This window comes from Pomacea canaliculata, linkage group LG14, assembly GCF_003073045.1.
Source record: "Pomacea canaliculata isolate SZHN2017 linkage group LG14, ASM307304v1, whole genome shotgun sequence".
Lineage (NCBI taxonomy): Eukaryota > Metazoa > Mollusca > Gastropoda > Architaenioglossa > Ampullariidae > Pomacea > Pomacea canaliculata.
Window position 1 is genome coordinate 17,667,976 of NC_037603.1, and position 21,348 is coordinate 17,689,323.

A 21,348-nucleotide genomic window follows, 5' to 3' on the forward strand; every position below is an offset into this window, starting at 1 on the left:
ATCACCTTTCTATATTGACTTGTAGATATGTTCATGAGCAGCACATTCTTCTGATGACTACTATGTCTTTGTTCATTTTCTCCTTAGGTATAGCCAGACAGCTTCCAGTCAGCCCTACCTCACATACAGTGAATCGGGAGATTGTGAAATATTAACAGCCTCCCTGCAGGGCTTGTCACGCCAGTCCAGCTCAGGCTCTTATGACCAGAACTCTCGTGCTGCCACTGATACACCCTCCAACTTTTCTGATGATGATGATGACAGCGAGTCTGATCCATCCAGCCCTGTAGACTTGGGATAGAGAAACAAAACAAAAAAAAAAAGATGCTTGTTGAGATAAAAACGATTGCTTGCAGTATCAGAAATATGAGTGAGAGAATGAGTGAGACAGCATGAACTGCCAAAGTTTGTTTGGGCCTTTGTAGAGGTTCCCCACTCCCCAACCCCCCCCTTTTTTTTTTTTTAAGGTTTCTTGAACGTAGGATTTTAAATGCTGAAAGATGAAAGTGTAAGTTTCATTGCGACCTAAGGGTACCTGTGTAACACTGTTAAGTTGGCATCAAAACCTTTTGTTCCCCACATGCCAGGCACTTTTTTAACTTACCTGTTTAAGCGCATTAGCAGCCTGCATATGTGATGGTAAGCTCATAAAGTCTTTTCAATTTTCAATTCCATTTTTGTATTTTTTCTTTTTTTCTTTCTTTCTTTCTTTTTTTTTTTAATGCAAGGAGTGGGAGGAAGAGTTAGGTCTCAGAAAGAATAGAATCCATCTCCTGCATTTGCACAAGCTTGTTTGCCACACAAAACACATTGCTAGTTGGACAAATGCTCTAAGCATAATTGTTTAATAACTTGTAGTCATTTTTCTGATTAGTTTCAATTGCAGTTTTTATGGACTGACATGGAAAAATGTCTGTTTGCAGTTTTTCAGAAAATGTTGCCGTTAAACATCATTCCATGTAAGTTTTTCCCCAAAAGTAAGGAATCTCAGCACATTTTTTGTAACAAGCTGCTGACAGTGCAAAGGTCTAATAATTTATAAGGGAGGTTTTATACTAGACTGAAATTGGCCTTATTCTAGCCTTTACTGTCCTCTCTCAACTTCTCAGTGAAAATATTTTAATTGTGGCAGTCCATTTGGAACAAATTTTTGTGTGTGTTAGATAAGACAACAGCTGAAAAGGCTGTGCATCTGTTTAGATTTGCATGTACAGCAAAACCTCTTTTTCAAGATCATCCATATTGTGACTTCCTCTTAGAAATGATCCAAACTATTTTCATGGGTGTGTTTCATTATATAACCATCATCTCTATTATGACTGCTTCCCCAGTGGGGCTCAGACCAATAGTTTGTACTCTGCTACAATTTTTGTTTCTTCGCAGAAGTCATACATTAGAAAAATAAAGTACATTTACCCTATATTACAACTTAATGCAGAAATAATTTAAAATAAATTAAGTGCATTTTGAAGGAACTGCTTATTCATTGGGTTACTGGTCATTTTGAGTCCAAACTATACTGCCCCAGCCAACCACTTCAAGAACTGACCTTGCTATAACCATGATGCCCTATGTAAGATCGCACCGTCCCAACACCTAAAGTTAAATCAACCCCTAAGCAAAGACGCCTGTTTGATGATGTAAACCAAACACATGCATGGAATAATTTAGTGTGAACTAAAAGTTCATTAGACATAGGTGGGAGGTTGATATGGGTGGTGCTGGCTTTGGTTCAAAATGACCGACACCTTTCCCCCTACCTCCCTGTTAATTGTTTTTAACAGCATGCATCAGTTGTGCTTCATTAACTTTTTTTTTTTTTTCGGCAGGTCACAAGTCCTGTGACTGCTCTGTTGATGTCTTTTTTGTTGCAAAAATCATGTTTAACAAAATTTTATATATAGTGCACATTAAGAGACCATCTCAAGTTACCACATGTTGATGGGTTGCTCTTATCTGGAGTCATTCAAGCATAACAGTGGGAGAATAAATGCGTAAAAGCAAAAGTGGAAATGACAACAAAAAAAATAAGAACTATATGGTTGTAAGAGCTTTAATTTCAGCATCAAATAAATGAATTAAGAATTTATAGGGGAAATGAAAGCAACCTGGCTGATTTTCTTACGAAGACCTCTCTCGGTTTCAATGTGATTTTGTTGGATTTTAGCAAGTCTTAATAGGGAGGACCGGAATTTTTGCCTTTATAGTAAAGTCTGTTTTTAAAGCATTAAAATATTTGAGCAGTTTGGTCCATATACACCACTCTTTCTTTCCTTTTTTTTTTCCACTATCATTCTTGACTTCCTCAACACCTTTCTAACATCTCTTCAGTAGGAGTTCACTTGCTTAGCGAAGGAATTGACATTTGACAAGTTATGAGGTTTCTGCTGCATTGGTGTGCTTTGACTGCATTTATGAAGTATGATTATCATACTTGCTAGTAATCTAGACATTTCAGCAGTGATTTTGCTTTGTAGAAATATCATGTGATGCTGTACCTATCTAGGGTGAGTTAGAATGTTTTTAATTGCTCTGTTTTGAGTGATCAGGCAAATAGAAAATGATTGTGCTGTTGCACTAGGTACTTTGCTTATTAAATAAAAATGACTTAGTTGATTAGTTGACATTTTGGCAAAAGTGTTTGGAGCACTATGCTTCAAATTGCTTTTGTGCTTCTACAGATCGTTTCTCTCCCAGCCCCCCTTTTTTCATTTTTGAGTTGCAAGTTCAAGCTATTGCTGAAAGGAAGAATGTAGAAGAAAGTAGATTTTTGACATGTAAATAGTGTGATATAAAATTAAAAATACTTCTTTTTTCTCTTTCTATATGATGTACACTGTCAGAAAGGGACTACTTCTAGATATTTTATAATTTTTGTTGTACACTTAGATTCAAAGTGAAAGTGTGTAGGAGAATTGTGAAAGCATGTAAGAGAAAATTTGGGCTGTGCATGTACAGTCACCTAAAATAAAGGATGGCAGTGTGCATAAAGCAATAGTGACTGCTATTTGTTCTCATTGTGTTACATGTTGTAGCATATAAATTTAATCACTGCTGACTGCCATATCAGCACTGAAAGATGAAAATGTTTAGCTTTCTTTTCTTTTTTCTTTTTCTTTTTCTTTTTTTTTTTTTTTTTTTTTTTTGAGGTTGTCTTTCATCTGATTTAATTTTCAGAAAGCCAGTTGGTTTTAAGTTACATCTATTTTCATATCAAGTGGAAGTTTTGATATGCAAAGTGGTGGTTAAGGGTAAATGAGGACTGGCAGATGACATTGACAGTCGACACAAGAAGAAAGTGAAGAGTGTGATATACTATACAGTCGCAAAGCCTACCACAACAGGTTGAAGGTAGCATCCTACCTCATGTTTACAAAATTCATTAAGACTGCAAGACTGGATTGCTAATCTGTCTGATGAGAAAGCTGGAAAGTCATCTCACCATTTGAACAGACTAGTTTGGACAGCATATGAGTCAACTCCAATTTTAAGTAATGCAAAATACAGTTCTAGAAGCTTGTCACATATTTGGCGACTCCAGCTAGAGCATGCAGATATACGTGAGTTTGTCAAAAAAGGAAATTTATCATAATGAAGGTACCAATAAATGGGATAAAGATCAGCAAGTGGCTGGTTTAAGCTGTTTGCTGTCTTCGTGCTACTATATTTAGAAGGCTTCATTAAACTGCTTCAGAGCTGGATTGCATGAGTGTTTATATCTCCTTTTCTCACACATAAAGTGCCTGTAGGCTTTAGTTAAGCTTGTGAAATGTATGGGCACCTTTTGCAGAAAAGATTATCCGAACACTGGTGGTACTCAGGTGTGGCGTGCATTTCTTGAAGTGTATTTTGGTGGTGGTTCCATGGTGGTAACTATTGCAGAAGCAATACCTTTAGGGATAACATTTGTGCCATTCCTTAGCCTGGTTGGTGGCTTCATTGTATTCTATTCTCCTTCCCAAACTACCCTTGCTGGAGTGTCCACTACATCTTATGAGTTTAACATCAGTGGTGTAGGATAAAACATACTGTCAAAGTTTAAATGATAATTGACTACACACTGTTATCTCTCAGGGTTCACAGAGTGCTCTTGGTTGCATCAATATTTGCCTGTGAACTTCAGGCTTTTTGTGTTCCTTCTAGAAACAGGTTTTTTTGGTGTGTGTGTGTGAGTATGCGTGCATTTCTCTTTTTTAAACAACAACTTTGTTTTAACATTCATTCTTGTCAGTATCAAGATCAGATTTTGCAAATTTTTAATTGGACAAAACTTATTTTCATTCTAATAGCATCTTTTATTTTTCATTTCCAGCATAAATCTTTTGTCTTCTTTTAAGTATTTGTTAAATAACTTGTTCTCAAATCAGGCAAGGCATCATTTGTGTCAGTGTGAAAATGAGTTTAAAGTTATCTGAATTACCACATTTTTTTCCCTGTGATTAATGATAGTTGTGCTGGATGTATTTTGAAGTTGGTCAAATACGATTCTTAGTCAGACAGTGGTTCAGAACATGATGTTGAATTGGCTTATTTGCGTAAACATATGTATCGAGTGAGTTCTGCTTTGTAGGAAGTACAAGGTAAAGTTCTGGCTGCATCCAGATTTCTTTTTTTGGGGGGAAGGGGTGTTTAAGATCTTTAATCAATTTGCTTCTGCTGCAAAACATTTGGCTGTAGAGACGGGACTTTCACAATAGTTAGCCTCACTCGCATTTGGGATTCAATGCATCTAATAGTAAATCTATGCAGTTTATTTAAATATATAGAATTAGTATTTGTTATGTACATTTATATTTGGGTTATTTAAGCCTCTTGTATTCAGTGGAGATCTTGGGGTATTCTGCAGACCTTTCCTAGTCATCTAACTTGACATTGGATGTTAGCTATGGAAGAAACAAGCCCTGCTGTGCACCATGTGAAAGAGAGGAAATACACCTGTATATTTGGAAAGGGTGCTTAAGAAGCTAAGAGAATATTTTGCATCATATTTTCCTGCAACTATTTTAGTTAAGTGCATTGTTTTGAAGGAAGCTTTGGCTACTCTGTGATAGCCATGGTGATATCTTGCTCTTAGTGTTTTATTGTGAAGGCTGTGGGGTAAAGATTTCAATCTGTGTAGCCTAAGATTTCTAAAGCTTTATCACCACCACTGATTCTGCTCAGCATTTTGTTCGCAGTCTATCAACTTGTTCATTTAAAAACAAAGAAGAGCACTACCTCCCAGTCTTGTTGAGCCAGTCTTTTTGTCTGAGCTGCATGATGTGCATGAGCTGCATAAACAGTTTTGTTCCTTAAAGTGATGAGTCAACTGGCCAGTGGGCAATGATGAGTAGTGTTATAGAAGATAATGCTTGTACAAATCATATCATTTTCAGAAAAATGTTGGCATCTGCTGTCTGAAATAATCTGGAAGGTGGCTGATCCATCGTTGTTGGTGATCCTTGGTTAGTCTTTGTAGTTGACCATTTGTGGGACTCAAGGGCTGTGTTCTTCCTCTCAGTCAAGATATTTTGTCTTCTCCAAGGGCAGATGATGCGTATTTTAGTGTTCTGAATCTTTAATTATGCTGTTTCACCATTCGCCTGATTGGAGGAACTTTAGTTTGGGGTGGTGTAACCTATCTATAGAATCTTAATGTGGATGGTCTGTTATGTGCCTGTTAGCTAGTCATCAATTCCAAGACAATCTTTTGTCAAGAATCCCCGATAAGTTGTTTGCAAATTATCACAGAATCTAACATGCCTACACCAAGTATGTTTGCCTTCAATCAGTAGATCTCTGTCAGTGGTGAGTAGTATGACAAGCATGATGCATATAACTTCATTCTTGCTGCAGACAACGTGATGAATGATTGAGTTGGCTTGATATGCTTTCTGCCACACTGAAAATTTTTAGCATATGAAGTCATTGATATATGTAATGAATAATCTTAGAAAAACCTTGAATAATAGTCTTGTCTTGGTATGTTATCATAACTGAATACAGATCCTTCAGGATATTTACTCGCAAGTTGCTGAAGTGACTGCTCCTTTCTTCAAGTGCTATCAGACATTTTGCTTGTACACATTGTCCTGCCATTTACTTACTGTAGGTCTTGTGGCACTGAGAGCATAAAACCAGTGCATTCTAAAAAGCACCCTTGCCTTCTAGCAAGATGTATTTGTAGAGCATTCTTTAGTAAGGCGGCTTTATGTTGTTGAGACAATTATGATCACAGTCATGAACTTGCATTAGCAAGGTTGCCTAAGTCAGTTGGTGTTCTGTCTAGCAAAATAACTATGGAGAGTTTATTTTATATTTTGTCATTGTCATAGCCACGTATCAGTGAAGATAATACTTTGCTTTAGAAAAATATTCCTTGAAAATAACTCTCCTTGACACAGTGAAGCAGACTAACTGGTTGACATGTTCTGTATTGCAGGCTTGCTGTAAATCTGTTGATCATTTATGCACCTTTAGAAGGATCCTGCAAATGTAGGTTGAGAAACTTTCTCAGGGATGGGGCATTTGCTTCTTGCAAAACGACTATGCAGCAGATGGAACCACTGGTTGTTTGATCAGTTATTGACCACGACACTCATGTTCTTGTTCAACAGAGGATGGATCACATTGAAGTGGCATGATGGTTCTGATGTGTATGTGTGAGAGAGAGAGGATGGTCTCATTGTCGCTTTGTTTCAACACTTTTGTATCACAAATGTGGTTTACATGAGTAGGACATTGTAAAGGTCAACACTTGCAGATTATGTGAAAAGTACTTGAAATTTTTAGAGCTACAGATTCTACCAAGTCAGACTACTAGTTTTTCACAACAGAATATCTGAAATGTATTTTTGCTGAGAATGGTTCCCATGAGCTTTAAGTTAGTAACTGAAATGTGCACAGGGGGATTTTGTGAAATTGTTTCGTACGAATGGCCAGATTCACTTCTCCCTCAGTGAGCTGTTTTGTGTAGCATATATGGGCAGAATGCTATCTGAGCATTTAAAGATCTGCTTTCTGACCAACTTAAAACTTTGAATGATGGTGTATACTATTTCACCTGTATGTTCTAGAACAGTACTAGTGCTGGGAAAATTATGCCTGTGCACAGTTTTGGAAGTTACTGCAACTCCGTGAAGAGGATGGAATTAAAATTTCCTTTTTTTCATAACAGATTTTGTAACTTTTTAAATAGATAATTACTTTCAGAATTATGAGTGTTTTTTTTTTTTTTTTTTTTTTGGTTTTAGAAGGTAGAGGGAGTTATTCAGATAACTGTCATGCTCAGAAGTCTTGAAGGGCCTGTATCATCAGTTTGGAGATTACATTTTAAAACAATTGAATTTTGTAGAGGCTGTTGTTGCAGTCTTCACATGATATTGCTTTTCTGCTGCCATCATGCTGGTAATGGTGGTTGGATGCAAGTGTATCTTCAGGCCATGCTAACTATGCAGACATCAGCCAACGTTGCCAGAGTGGTTGTCCCTACAGTTTGGTTTTGTTTTTTGTTTGTTTTTTTGTTTGTTTTTTTTTTGCTCAATATGTGCTGCTGACCAAGGCCAGCAAAACAGGAGGGCTTCTGTTAGCAGCTGGAACTGATTGTGAGATCGAGACATTGGCATTGCCCAATAAGAAGAATGTGGCAGCATGGTGTAGAGTGGCATTGACACTGGATGTATTGTGTGGAAGGCATCGTGAATAGTGTTGCCAGCCACTGCAGCTGATATCCACTGGTACCAGCCTTCACAATGCGTGTGCTGTATGTGGAAAGACTTGATGACACCAGCAAGTCATTTACAGAAACTGGTCACCAAGCTTACTAGACCATCATCCCCACAAAATGTCTTAGTGGGGCACTTTGCTATCTGACTAAACTAACCACAGGCACTGGATCTCAAGCAATTATAGGGACTGACTGGCAGTGCTTTTTTCGATTGTGTGAAATTGTATGAAGGCAGTAAAAAACACAGTGCTAATGACAACCACACATGCTTGAGATTTGTGTCTGTGTTGACTTTTTTAAGAGGTAATGTCCATTATACTGCAAAATGATCTTTTGTAGAAGGAAGGTTTTTTTGTTTGTTATTAAATTGTTCCTTTACCAAATGTGTGATGAATATCACAGATCATTTTTTTTTTATGGAATAGTTGGTGATTTCACAACTCACCCTTCAAATTATTGAGCATCTTCCAGACTGGTTTTATAACTTGTTGAAATGGACAAGAATCAATCTTGCTGATTCTGGTATAGATCACTGCTTACAATATCAACAGCTTTCTGTGCATTAACAGAAAACAAGATTTGCAGGTAAAATATTGCTCATGATTGTTTGGGGACTTGATTACAAATCTTACTTTATTAGAGAAACTGGCAACAATTAGACTTACAGATTTTTATTCAGAGTTAGAATATCTGTACTTGAATGTAGGACAACCTGCACTTTTAAGACTTTTGCATGTTGAAGCTGGGGTGTAATTTTGTTGATTTATTCTGTGAAAATGGTTCATTGTTTTCTTCTGGTCTCAGAATCGAAGAGGAAGCCTGTTTTTATTTCAGTGTAGATGAACTGCGGCTTAAAGATAATTTGGACATTACATTGAGTGACTGGCAGCTTATTTTGGACAGAACGTTGAACTTGTTTTCTTCCATTCTCAGTCCTGTAATCAGAATGTGTGTACAAGAAGGAGATGAATTATGCTTTTGAATTTGGTGTGTGAACTATTATTAAAAGTTGACAAGCTGTTTGGAAAGTTATATGACGTAAGATGCAGAGGACTGCCTATAACTGTTTGTTCTGACTAAACATGCCTTTATGTCTTTAAGTAAATTACAATTTCATTTTATTATACTTTTAAAACTACATGATGAACTTCTATTGAGCTGTTTCCAGATAGAAGATTGAGAAGGTCTTATGAATCTTAACCACCCATTTTCCTCTGAAATCAAGGCAGCTTCAAAGTATAATAATGCAGACAATTACCTAGGTCATGTGGTGCTGGGGTTAACTTTGATTAGGATCAGAGAGGAGATGGTGGAATTATCAAGTAGTGATGATAACAAGTGCACAATCCATGTAAGAAGCTCAGTAGGACAATATCATCAGCTTGACAAGAGAGTGAAGTGGGAAGTCTGTATAAGAAATTATAATACAACATGGTTATGTAAACATAATGGCAACATGTTTGTTTTTAAATAGTTGGGCAATGGAGCATAGTGCAATATATTCACTTTCTTTAATGTTTGATGATTTAAAAAAATTCAAGTTGTTGTTGGTTGAGACTAATGCATGCTCTGCTTAAAGGCATCTTGGAGCTAAGAGACAGGTAATAGGATACACAGGACTAGATAGGCAGTTATATGCCCACTTATAACAAAAGTAATCATAAGTTTGTCACAACTACAGAATTTGTGCAGTTTAATGGCCATTCTTCCCTTTTCTCAACTCCAACCATGTAAAATGCTTAAAACATTTTAGACAAAATGAGAGGTGACAAGTGATTTAAGAACAAGGCATCCAGGATTTTGGTCATAATGACTTGTTGCTTGGTTCATCATTCTTGGCTGACATTGTTACCTGACCATGGAGCAGAGTGCACAGTACCTGTTTCCAATAGAATGTTCTATGGCTGCTATTTGTCCATTAACAAGGATGATATAACTATGTGGTTTTCTATTAATTGATATCAGTGTCACTATATAAATTCAGATTGATTAAATTTTCATGTAATTTTTTCAGTCCTTGGTAAGTGTGCGTGTGTATGAGTGTAGTGGTGTACATGGCCATGTATATTTGTGTACATAACCACTATGTGTGAACAACTACATTCATAATTATAAAAATGCAATTTATATATTTATATAATGCATGCAAAAGTGCAAAGTCGATCCTAAAATTTGAGGAGAAAAACATTTCACATAAAAATTGGTTTAAAATAAGTTTTATCGTAACCACATATTTTCTTAGTCAACTGTCAGCCAAAAAAGACTTTTGAAGATTTAGATAAATTGTTTTTCATTTAAGTGACAGGGTTCAGCTCAATACAAAGCATAAAACATTCAAGTGTGAGTGAATAACCTATTCTCGAGATACCAGCCTTTCAAAACCTGCACGGATGCATCATAAAGGTATGGTTTGACTTCTCGATGATGAAGACACGGATGTCTGCAGGTACCAGAGCGGAAGTCAGTAGCAATTCACTCAGAATTGGGTCGAATAACTAAAACATACGTGCTGTTACACCTTTCTTAGAAAAATAAAATGTTATGTGTCGTCTTGCAAGACAGCATGGGTAAATAAAATAATCCCCAAAATTAACAGTTTAGGTGCGGTGCAGATACAATTAACTCTTTGACTGTTCAAATGACACGAAGATGTACGGTGTCACCAACGCACCAGTTGCAGGGGTCGATGACCGGAACATTAAAGTTAACATTTCTTACGGGGATCTTTCACAGCAATCTGATGACATGAATCTTCCCAGGCAACAAGTGAACGGTATCCTATTTTATGTTCAGGTGTTGCTCGGCAGGTATGTTCCTCAGGTATTTGTGGGTTTCAAAGAGGTCTTCGAGAGCTTTCCGGTACCTGGCGTGCAATTCATCCACAAGCTCGGGCGAGGGCTTTTCCACCTTCTGCACGTGAATAGGTTCCCCCACTGCAACAGACAACAGATGCCGAGGGCCACGTCAATGCATCACTCGGCCACGTGCATGCATTCATTTATTTTACATTTCCATTCATTGTCTTTTATCCACCCTCTTGAAGTTTTAGATTGGTGTGAAGTCTATGTCAACAGCCACTTACATCAGTTTTCCCATACTGCTTCTGTCACATACGCGCACATGCATCCTTCTACCTTTTTATCTATCCAGCAGACTGGAAACCTCAAAACCACCTACCGACAGTAAAGATGGGCTCTTTGAAGGGCACCATGTACAGACCGATGGCTCTCCCATAGAAAACTGGAAGCGAAATTCGGAAGATTTTAGTAACCAGCCTCTGAAAGCGAGTGATCCAGGATCCTTCAGGCCTGTCCAGCAGCTTGAAGAGCTCTTCTTCACCAAAGCTATAGACTGGAACTATCGAAGCCCTTTTGCAAAGAAAAGTGAAGTTACAGTTAAATAATAGGTGGAGGACATCACGCCCTGCGTGTGATTTTCATGTCGAGTTAACACGAATATAATCAAGCACACACGTCTTCACGAGTAACCAAAGAACCAAATGGGAGGACGTTAGGATTAGTGAAGGATTAGGAATAAAAGTAGAGTAGAGTTAGGGCCAGGGAGCGAGGTGTTACCGTACTAACTGGGAGCTAAACTTATTTTGAGCCTCATTTTAACTGGAAGCTGGAAAATTGATGTATTTGAAGATGTCCCGGGTAAACTGTGGAATTGTTGGATGGCGTATTGCTTTTTGGTTCCCCGTAATGATAGGATGACGAGAGAAAGTGTGTGTGTGTGTGAGAGAGAGCCAAGTAATCTCTTCTACACTGATGTAGCCACCGTTTAGGGGAGATGTTCGGATTCATTATTTAGGGATGTGTGTGTTTAGCCAAGCTCTTAATTGTGTCCTTCACATATTCCCCACGTTGCTGGGAGTGTTGACATGACCCACCCGTATTTCAAGGCCATTTTGATGAAGCCCTTGCGGTCTTCCAGTTTCACCAGAAAGCGACCAGGGGCTGCTTCCAGGGCTTCTGCTGCCCCGCCAACCACGAGCCCCAGAGCTTGACCGCTGTCTTGACACGTCAGCAGGTGCTTGAAACTCTCCTTTGAAGCGTCAACAGCACCTGAACACACGACACACACACACCCACAAACACGCAAACACCCACCCACAACTCGTGAAGCTAAACACGTGATTAAATTCGCTGTTGAACTTAACTAAACAAGGGTCAGTCTGATAAGCGATCTTGAACTTAAATGAAAGTGTGATGTACAAAAATATTCTATCATATGAAATGATCTGCATACACCTGAACTTCACAAGGGTGTGCTAGACCGCAAAACAAACAAACAAACAAACAAACAAACAAACAAACAAACAAACAAACAAAAAAAAACGAACGAACGAACGAACGAACGAACAAACACACAAACAAACAAACTACAATATAGTCACATCACCACAGCATCATACAAGTAAGCCTCTCACCTGACAGCATGAAGTACTCTCGGAAAAGCGGGTACTTGTGCAACGTGCTTGACGTCAGCAGGTAGGGTGTTAGGCCAGGAAAAATTTCAGTGAATCCTGAAGCCTCCGTTGAGAAGGTGAGGAAAGGTGCGAAGCACATGATGCCGTGAGGATGGCACGCAAAGATGTAGTTGCGGTCGGCGGGCAAGTCGGCGGTCTTGATGAGCTTGTAGGGGAAGTAGTCGCGGTAGTACCGCCATACGCGCCATCTTCGGACTGTGTCGGAACGTCGTCCTCCCTAATGATGGAAAGATACAAATACAATCCTTCATCTGTTTTAATCTGACTTTTAACCAGAACGAAAGTTTCAACCATTGGAATACTCTTATCAGACCAGTACTCGATACTGATAAATGCAAAATTTGTAAAGCGCATACTCACACTCGCAGCATGCTTTTAGCTCTTAAGAACAAGAACGAAACATGGATCGACAGCATACGAGGGAAAACAAACAAATAACATACAAACTTCAAAAGAATAAAGATTAGTACTAATGAAGAATAAAATCAAATACAGAAAACACAGTGAGGAACCAAATAACAAGAACAAGAGCTCAGAGTAACATGATATTACAAAAGGAAGGGTGAGACGAAGGACTAGCATTATGGGAAAGGTTGTTAGGAGTCATGCTTACGGAAGAGGTGCGTTTTCAATAGTGGGTAGGTGGCGGATATGGAAAGGGAGAGAGTTCCATTGTTTCCCAGCACAATAACCAAAAATTTATGAGAGGGAACCGGGTGAACGGAATTCACAAACTCTCTTCTAAAAATTCTCTTTCCGGATCCCGGATCCTAGTTGCGTAGCAAAGAGACAACTCGGACATACCAGTAAATGATACGAGAAGCCAGACAAATTGTAAGAAATATTACATTTAAACTCTGAGCAAAGAAGATGAAATGAGAACCACATTAAAGTCCGTCATACCATGCTAAGAACGGCTATAACCATATTTTCACATGAAGTACACCCTGACTCTACAACCACAACTACATTCTGATGGGAAGCCACCAAATGTGCCTGACCTTGAGCTGGGTGTGGCGGTCGTAGTAGTACCAGGTGGCGTAGAGAAGCGGCAGGTACCAGTAGCTGGTGAAGAGCATCGCCACCATGATGATGCTGCTGCTCCAACCCAGAAAGAGGAAGCTCATAGAGAACTGCAGCACCCCCACCATCTGCTTGAAGCTGTCTCCATACAGAATCAGCTGTGCCAGGATCCCCATCCTCACTGCTGCTGCTAAATGTTGTGTCCAAGATACACATACGTACACACGCACGCACACATTTACACGCACATAGACAACCACACACACAGGTGAGAAGTAGACACTATACATAATGGGAAACAGAATATTTGCAATATAACCTCAAAACATCATCGCAGCGCCTGGACAAAATAAATCTGTTAGACGAACAGGCAGTCTGTTTTTTTTCATTTAAAAAAGTAATTAAATAATTAGTTAAAATTGATTGAAAGTATGAATACATAAGGAAAACCATAACTCTGACAGTACATGGCAGTCATTGCAGTGTGGAATACAGACGGTAAAATAGACAAAGAATGAAAGTAGCTTCGTACTTGGTCACGCACTTGACAGACAAGTAAAAGTCAAGTTACCTCGTGTTCCGCCAGAATGCAGAAGAAAGCTGCTGATAGGATGGACTCAGACGCAGAAGTGTTTTTTTTTTTTAATTTTTGCTACGTTTGTGGCAGCCTCCCTCTCGTCTGCTGCACATAAATTTTGCCGATGCCCTGTGCACCATATCACTTTGATAACTTGCAAGGTCATGTGAGGTGTGATAGGTGTTGACTAGCTGTTGCAAGATGTTTTAGCACTATTATCACATGATGATATAACCTTTCTAATCGTGCACCACACTGGGTTTTTCGAACAAGTCGACCAAAGTCAGTAGGTCAGCAATGACCTTTCTCCAACCCCTCACCATACCCGTGTCAGAATCTCGAATCTCGAACCTCGACGAATTAGGTGGATGGAAATAGCTATTGACTCGTGATTACGATTAGAATACGACTGATAACATTGCACTTGATGTTGAATTTCACACCTGGTCAACGAGCAGGTGAGCTTTGCATTAAAAAGAAAAAAAAGGCAGTCTTTGTCTTTGGATACAGCCCCAGAGTTCATGCATATAATTACAGTTTCGTAACTTAGTGCATGGTGATGTATGTTAACATAAAGAGAGAAAAGAAGCTTATTATAGGTAGTTTCTTTCTCCATCAAACATTATTAGATATATGTGGGAAATGTACCGGAGACGATTTATCGATGACCACCCACACAAGAGCGGGTCTTTATCTGCAAATGGAGCAGAAGACAAGTTTAAAATGTGTCACACATCCTACACAAGGAAGGACGTGTTGCAAAATATACCTGGACTTAATGGTGTGTTCACAAAAGTACTGAGTTAACGCATACACGGTCAACCCAACCTCACTGACAGTTCAGACGCAAATGGAATGGAGATCAGTACTGACAAGAACAAAGTCATGATCACTGGCAATGGCAAAGCAGAATCTCTTTATTACATAAACTGATAAGAAAATAATTGATGGCTAGATGTGTATTTGGTGAGCTGGTGTGCCAAGAAATTAAAACAAACAAAAAAGTTTTCCATTAATTGCCTGTGTCTTTTCAAAAACAATCTACATTGTCTGCTATAATCTTGCTCATGTTACACACTGGTGTAACTTTCTTCCTGATAAAATAAGGAGAAACCAAAATCTTATCAATGTCATCAAACTCGCTTATTACGTCAATTGATAAAAAGATAATTGATATGATCTGTTGTGAGAAGCAGTAAACGATTTTTTATATTTTAGCAAGGGTATGTGATTGCTGTGTATTCTAACCGTAGAGCAATTGTGAGTATTTAACAAGGTATTCCGATGACATTAGAGGCGCTAGGTGAGAAAAACACCCCTCTCATTAGCTTTTCCCCGTTTGTTTGGCGGAGCGAATGATTTTTGTATGAAACGAGCAATGATGATCAATTCTGACCAAAGTGAAGAAGAACAAGTTGCTGTCAACGATGTGTCTGGTCGGTTGGGCAGGAGTACTGGCTGTGGAAGCTCACCTTGTCCAAGTAATTGGTTCCGACATCGCAAATCGTCAAGTACCGCTGCCATCAGTTTGATGCTGTGAGTGTACTAAGTAGTGTATGGACATATCACTGGTGAGGACAGAGCTGTATATTTGTGTAATTCTCAACATTATTCATTGTATTGCACAAACTGCCAAACCTCACCTTCATCACACATTCAGTAGGGCTTTCGGTAGAAAATAAACGTTGTGCTGTTTATAAGCTCTCGTCCTCGTCGCTTCTCTAATCTGTCGAGTTTTGACATCCACTATCTCTCACTCTGGGGATTCTTACTATAGAAGTTTGATCCTATTTCGTAACTTTTCCTCACTTATGACTTCTCACGTGTACACTGGTGGTGGGACGATCTGCTTTTGGGGGTCAAATGATTTATTTATATAATTTAATAACATATAGTGTTGTAATACGGTAAGTAGTGAAGCATTCTTTCCATTCTTGATGAGGTGGTGACCTCGTCCCAGAAAGCCATATGTCGCCACCACTTAAAGGATTATCTCGTCACATTCGACAGCTTTCTGATAAGAGGGATCGACCCTAATGGGGAAGAATGGTTTTAAAAGTAATTAATGCACAAGCGGAATTTACTTTTACGAAAAGGGGAGGTTATTTGAGTTCATGGAATTTCAAACACCTGTATGCGCGGGGCCTTGGGGGGGGGGGAGGGTGGCCCCTTGCTCTCCACCCCTAGCGCCGGCGTTGTGACAAGCGAGTGTTTCAACCATTACCAGACGAGCCCTTTCTGGTGTTGGGATCATAAAGTGCTCTTACTTGGGACGATATGGTCACGGCTGAAACCACGGACCTTCGTGTGGCTGGAACCAGAACTGCCGAGAGCCAGCATGGGCCCTGGGGCAAAAGATCTCTCCGGGCTCCTAGCCATTGTAATCATCAATTATTTTCCCAGTATATAATAACATGCTTACAATTATCATATCTACATTTCATTCAGTACCGTCATATAGATTGCAAACTTTAGGACAAGTGCACTAGGATCTACATCACTACTTGAACATAGAGTTGTTCACTCGTGAGTGGTTAGTAAATGAGGAAAAATGACGGTAAATGACCAAACTTGTAGAACTCCGCTCCAAAGAAAAAAAAAAATCCCCAGAGGGAGGAATATTCTACTTCATGTATACACATCAACCTGTAAAGAAAGGGAAAAGAAGAAAGAAAAAATCCACTGACCAAAGCCGGGCTTCCTTCACAGCCGTGGGCCAGGGTACACCTGACCCTCGTCCCCTCTAGCCTGTCTGGAACGATTGAACCAAAGATTGAACGGTGAGCCATTCACACCAAGGGACTGCACTCCCACTTCACGTTCAAGGCGCCCTGGTCAAAGAACATCTTTACGGCGAAATTCACTTTGCTGTGCACGAAACGTCTACTGTAAAGGTATTTTATATATTTATATATCTCTTTAAAACTTAAATTTGAACAGAAAATTCTGTGAATTCTATTGTACACGCATGCAGAGAGATAGTAGCGTGGTCGAATCGTCTAAAGTTCATGCGATGTGCCATGTCGACACACGATGTGCCATGTCGACACACTGTTACCACCAAGTTGTATTAATGGATTGCTTGATGTTACCTTCTCATAGTCAGTGTATTTCACTTTACAAACGTGTCAGACCCTCGATCATTGTTTTTTACCAGATGATCGTTGAAGGAGAGACATTAAATTCGTCTATGGTGCACCAAACTAGCATACCTTGAGTTTTCAAGTTTATATTTCTTTGCTAAATTTGAGTTTTAGATTTCCACCCTTATACCCTTATAATCACAAATAGAGCAATGTATATATTGTATTACATTGAAAAGGACAATTTCCACAAATATCTTATTTTTTCGGTAGTATTTTATATTACAAATGACTTTTGTTTGAAACATTTCAGGATGAAGATCCTTGGCATAGAATTTGCTCCTCTGGACATCCCAATGCAGCGTCGTTTACAAACCCTGGCAGTTGTGCACTACACATATATTTTTCTTTTTATGGGTTTTGGATTGCTGTTCTTCTTTCTGTACCTGCTTTTCACAGACTACTATTACATTCCTCTCCTTTATGCCTTGTGGTATTACTATGACCGACACACATCTGAGAGGGGTGGACGACGATCACAGTGGGTTCGAGAGTGGCCATTCTTCAAATATTTTGCAGAATATTTTCCGATCAGTCTCATCAAGACAGCAGATCTTTCTCCTGCAAAGAACTATATTTTTGGCTTGCATCCTCATGGCATCATGTGTCATAGTCATTTTTGTAACATGGGTTCTGAGGGAACAGGTTTCAGCCTAAAGTTTCCTGCTATCCGCCCATACCTGTGTGTTTTATCTGGACAGTTTATGTTTCCAGTCTTCAGGGAGTACTTTCTTCTCTCAGGTACACATTGTGAAACTATTCTTTTCAGTTTTTGTATTGGTATTAAAGAATTGCACTTCTGATATAAAGCATTTTTTGCTAATGAACATTTTAAAAATTTATTTCCTGTTTTGTATCAAGATGCTCTTCTTAATGATAGACGCACTAAAGTCATGTTAATCAAGTTATTTCATGTGGCATCAATCCAGAATTATCTGTATAATATTAGGGCTTGTAATTTTCCATCTTTTACTTTTAACAGATTTCCACATTAAGAAAAAAAAAAATTCTCCCCAAGAAAAAAATGAAGAGGAATGTCTTTAGCAGAGTCTGTAAATGTTTTGAATTTCTAATGGAGGATCAGTGGTGTTCACCTCTCCCCAGTTCTCACCTCTCAACTGAGAAAGTAATAATACAGAATCTGTTGATGAAAGTTGGACAGTTTCTACTGCCCTACAATGTAAAACAATCATAAATCAAATAGAAGTTGAGACAATAAATTATCTGCCCTATAATGAAGATTTATATTTGGATGATCTCAATCATCTCATAAACCACTTTTTTAAAAAGAAGAAACTGACAACACATTAAGTAGCGCTTCATTGCTGACATAAATGGATTATAAACTCTTTGACAGGTGCTGTTGAAGTGTCCAAAGCCAGCATTGAATGGATCCTGACAAAAGAAGGGACAGGAAATGCAGTAGGAATTATTATTGGAGGAGCTGTTGAAGCTTTAGACGCTGTTCCTGATCGCTATGTTGTTAATCTGAAAAATCGAAAGGGCTTTGTTCGACTGGCACTAAAACATGGGTGAGTTTATAGATAAATCTTATTCAGCAGTGTTAATTTCAAAGCATGCGAGTTGTGCGTACCAAATATTGAGCGCTGAGTTACTAGTATGATACTAGTAAGCTGATAATCGTATGTTACGGATAAATACCAAGAGCATTGTCACAGGGAAATGTGTATTCAGACTATTTTAAGTGCTTATCATCTTCATTTTTGGTTTAATTTCAATTTCAGCTTTATGCCTTTTATTTGCAGAATGAAAATCTTTGTTTACTAATTCTTTGTCAGCATCTCAGGCATTTTGTGCTGTTTTATGATTTTTTTTCCTCTTTTATTGTTTCTGCCAGTGGTCCTAAAGTCAAGACAAAGTGTCATTTCAAGCTGACATAAAAATACACATCAAGACCTTGTTCTATCTTGCAGTGCTAGTCTTGTGCCTGTATTTTCCTTTGGTGAGAATAACATCTACACCCAAGTCTCCAATCCAGAAGGGTCAAGGCTTCGCCGTTTTCAGCTTTTTCTGACACACCGGTTGGGATTTTCTCCACCCATTTTCCATGGACGAGGAATTTTCAATTACACTTTTGGGCTGCTACCTTTCCGACGACCAATTTACTCTGTTGGTGAGTGCAAATTATGTCTAATTTACTTCATTGGTGAGTGCAAATTATGTCTAATTTACTTCATTGGTGAGTGCAAATTATGTGTTTGTGTGTGCCTTGATATTTTTACTTTTTTATATCTTTGCAGTTGGAAAACCGATTGATGTGATTAAAAGACAAGAACCTACAGAAGAGGAAGTGGATAAGCTGCACAAGCAATACATGGATGCATTGAATGAGCTCTTTGAAACCCACAAGTTAGAGTATGGAGCTAAAGAATCCTCAGAACTCATCATGTATTGATTGGTACATTTATTGGGAGTTTTGATTATATTTTATCCCTTTAGTGTTCATGCCATTAACTTTTTTTTTTCAGTGTGATTTTAGTTCTTATAGCCCTTGATATTTTCCTAAAGATTTATAGACATCAACACCATGACATTATCAATATGGCATGTATATTTTGCATTATTAAAAATAAAATCAGAATTGTACAGTTTTTTCAACATGCAATTCTGTTGTTTTAATTTTAAAAAGTTGAAATCAGAAGACTGAAGTTAATCTTGCCAACTATATATAAATTACAAATGCTTAAAAATTGCTGCAATTTAAAAGGTTTTTATATTCTTTGATTGTAAATGAACATAATTCATTGTGAGTTGGATGGGATTTTCCTATCTATAATTTCCTTTCCTCTGCCTCTTGTATAACATATGAAGAGAAATGCTGATAAAATCCGCATAAAATCATTTTTAATCATCACAAAATATATGGCATATAATTATTGTCATAGAAACATGCTGAAAGACTATGGTTTGTGCTTTAATTTGACATGATGTCAATTTGAGTGTTGTTTCAGCTTTACAGTGATGAGTTTGTCAAGTAAGTGGTGGAGGTATAGTGGTGCTTCAGCACTTGACCAGTTATATATCTGTTCTTGAAGGCTGATTGAGTGCTGACCTGTTCAGTTGGTAAGCACTTTTTACCCCATAAAAAAAAACAATGTAGATGTATTTAATTCCAACTACCTTGTATTATTCATAGTATTTTATACTATGGCAAATCTGTTTTTCAGTAATAACACAAAACAATAATACCTTCTCCATCTCTTCCATTATTTGAGACCTTTGCTTTTTAACGATTTACTACACCAGCTGCAGTATTTTAATTCAGTTGTTATTCTTACTGTTTTCTTCTTTCCTTCACGAATACAAAAGTATATATATATATCTGACTATATGTAAAAAAAAAGCCATGAGATCCTCAATACAGCATAAGGACAAGTCTTCACTGCTTGAAATCAGTCCTCAAAGTGATACTTTCTCCTTTGTTTCATCCCAAAGCATCACAGATAAGCATGACATCTCATGCAGATTCTATCACAAAGGTCATATACTGAAAAAGTGATCAAGCACTGATAGAGAAATCTCTTGAAAATATTGATCAAGGACCAATTTGAGTGGTGAGGTACCTCTGTATTTTGATTCGCATTTATCATTTTGTGATAGTAAGATTATTTATGGCAGTGAAAAGAGTTTATCCATAATATTTGTTATGAATCTATTTTGATTTGCAATCATCATTTTTGTGATCCTGATGTTATTTGGGCCTATTCTAGATATATTTTTATGTAGAAACTAAGGTTCTTATTTTTTGCTATTAATTATTTAGTAATTAAAATGTTTAAATATTTAAAGTATTCATTCAAAAGTTTTTTTACTTTATTTACTTATGTCCATATTGCATTTCTCCATGTGATGAGGACCTTTGTAATAATATATTGGCTATATACACCTTCAAATTTTTCTGTGCAGCAGTGGTGAGTGCATTGAAGGTTTCCTTCATAATTGTTTAGAAACCAGACTAAATCAAAACTCATAAAGCACAGGATAAGCTCATTTATTCACATTCTTGGTCAAAATTAAAGAGAGTGAAAAAAATAAGTGCATGGGTAAATGTCCCGTAGATGTCAAAAACAAGGCTGTGGAAAACAAGTTCTCTAGTCTCTTAAGAATGTGATTTTATGTTGTAACAGAGGTAGGACCTTGACAATTAAGATTCTGTAGTGCTATAAAAGCACTAATAGAAATTTGAATGACTAATCATAGACTTTTTGGAAAGCTGTTTTGGATTCTGTTTTACACTTGTATAAAGACTGTACATGTACCTGTTGCTGTTGTTACTGGAAGAGAGGAGAGCATATATATAGCATATATAATCACCATTCCATAATGTGCTAATAAAAACTTGTTTCCAAAGACATTAATACTTGTCATCTGCAATTCAACAGAATTT

The 21,348-nt window shown here is 37.9% G+C and overlaps 3 protein-coding genes across 9 annotated transcripts in view; 2 read left to right on the forward strand and 1 right to left on the reverse strand.

Moving 5' to 3' along the window:
- Window positions 1-9,699, forward strand: part of LOC112555445 (transcription factor Dp-1-like) — a 21,646-nt gene extending 11,947 nt beyond the window's left edge. The window contains exon 11 of one of the 2 annotated variants that reach the window (XM_025223850.1): window positions 88-9,699. In XM_025223850.1, coding sequence (XP_025079635.1) covers window positions 88-301 — 214 coding nt within the window. In that variant the 3' untranslated portion in view covers window positions 302-9,699. The remainder of the gene's footprint in view (window positions 1-87) is intronic. The other variant, XM_025223851.1, reaches the window with a different exon arrangement.
- On the reverse strand, window positions 9,367-16,621 carry LOC112555448 (2-acylglycerol O-acyltransferase 2-like). Of its 6 annotated transcripts, none has more exons than XM_025223859.1 (6): window positions 16,485-16,621; window positions 13,199-13,410; window positions 12,138-12,414; window positions 11,598-11,772; window positions 10,883-11,073; window positions 9,367-10,638 (listed from the first exon to the last, which is right to left on the reverse strand). In XM_025223859.1, exons 2-6 carry the CDS (start codon window positions 13,394-13,396, stop codon window positions 10,484-10,486), a joined length of 996 nt encoding a protein of 331 aa, XP_025079644.1. In that variant the 5' UTR covers window positions 13,397-13,410; window positions 16,485-16,621; the 3' UTR covers window positions 9,367-10,483. The 6 variants fall into 6 exon arrangements, with proteins under 6 accessions (XP_025079644.1, XP_025079648.1, XP_025079646.1 ...); XM_025223863.1 differs by having other exon boundaries at window positions 13,199-13,407; window positions 16,485-16,603; XM_025223861.1 differs by lacking the exon at window positions 16,485-16,621 and adding an exon at window positions 13,792-13,998 and having other exon boundaries at window positions 13,199-13,407.
- Window positions 16,554-21,313, forward strand: LOC112555447 (2-acylglycerol O-acyltransferase 2-like). Its single transcript, XM_025223856.1, has 5 exons — window positions 16,554-16,691; window positions 17,194-17,681; window positions 18,298-18,472; window positions 18,875-19,074; window positions 19,202-21,313. The coding sequence occupies exons 2-5, from the start codon at window positions 17,195-17,197 to the stop codon at window positions 19,354-19,356; spliced, it is 1,017 nt and encodes a 338-aa protein (XP_025079641.1). The 5' UTR covers window positions 16,554-16,691; window position 17,194; the 3' UTR covers window positions 19,357-21,313.
- The last annotated feature ends 35 nt before the right edge of the window (window positions 21,314-21,348 follow it).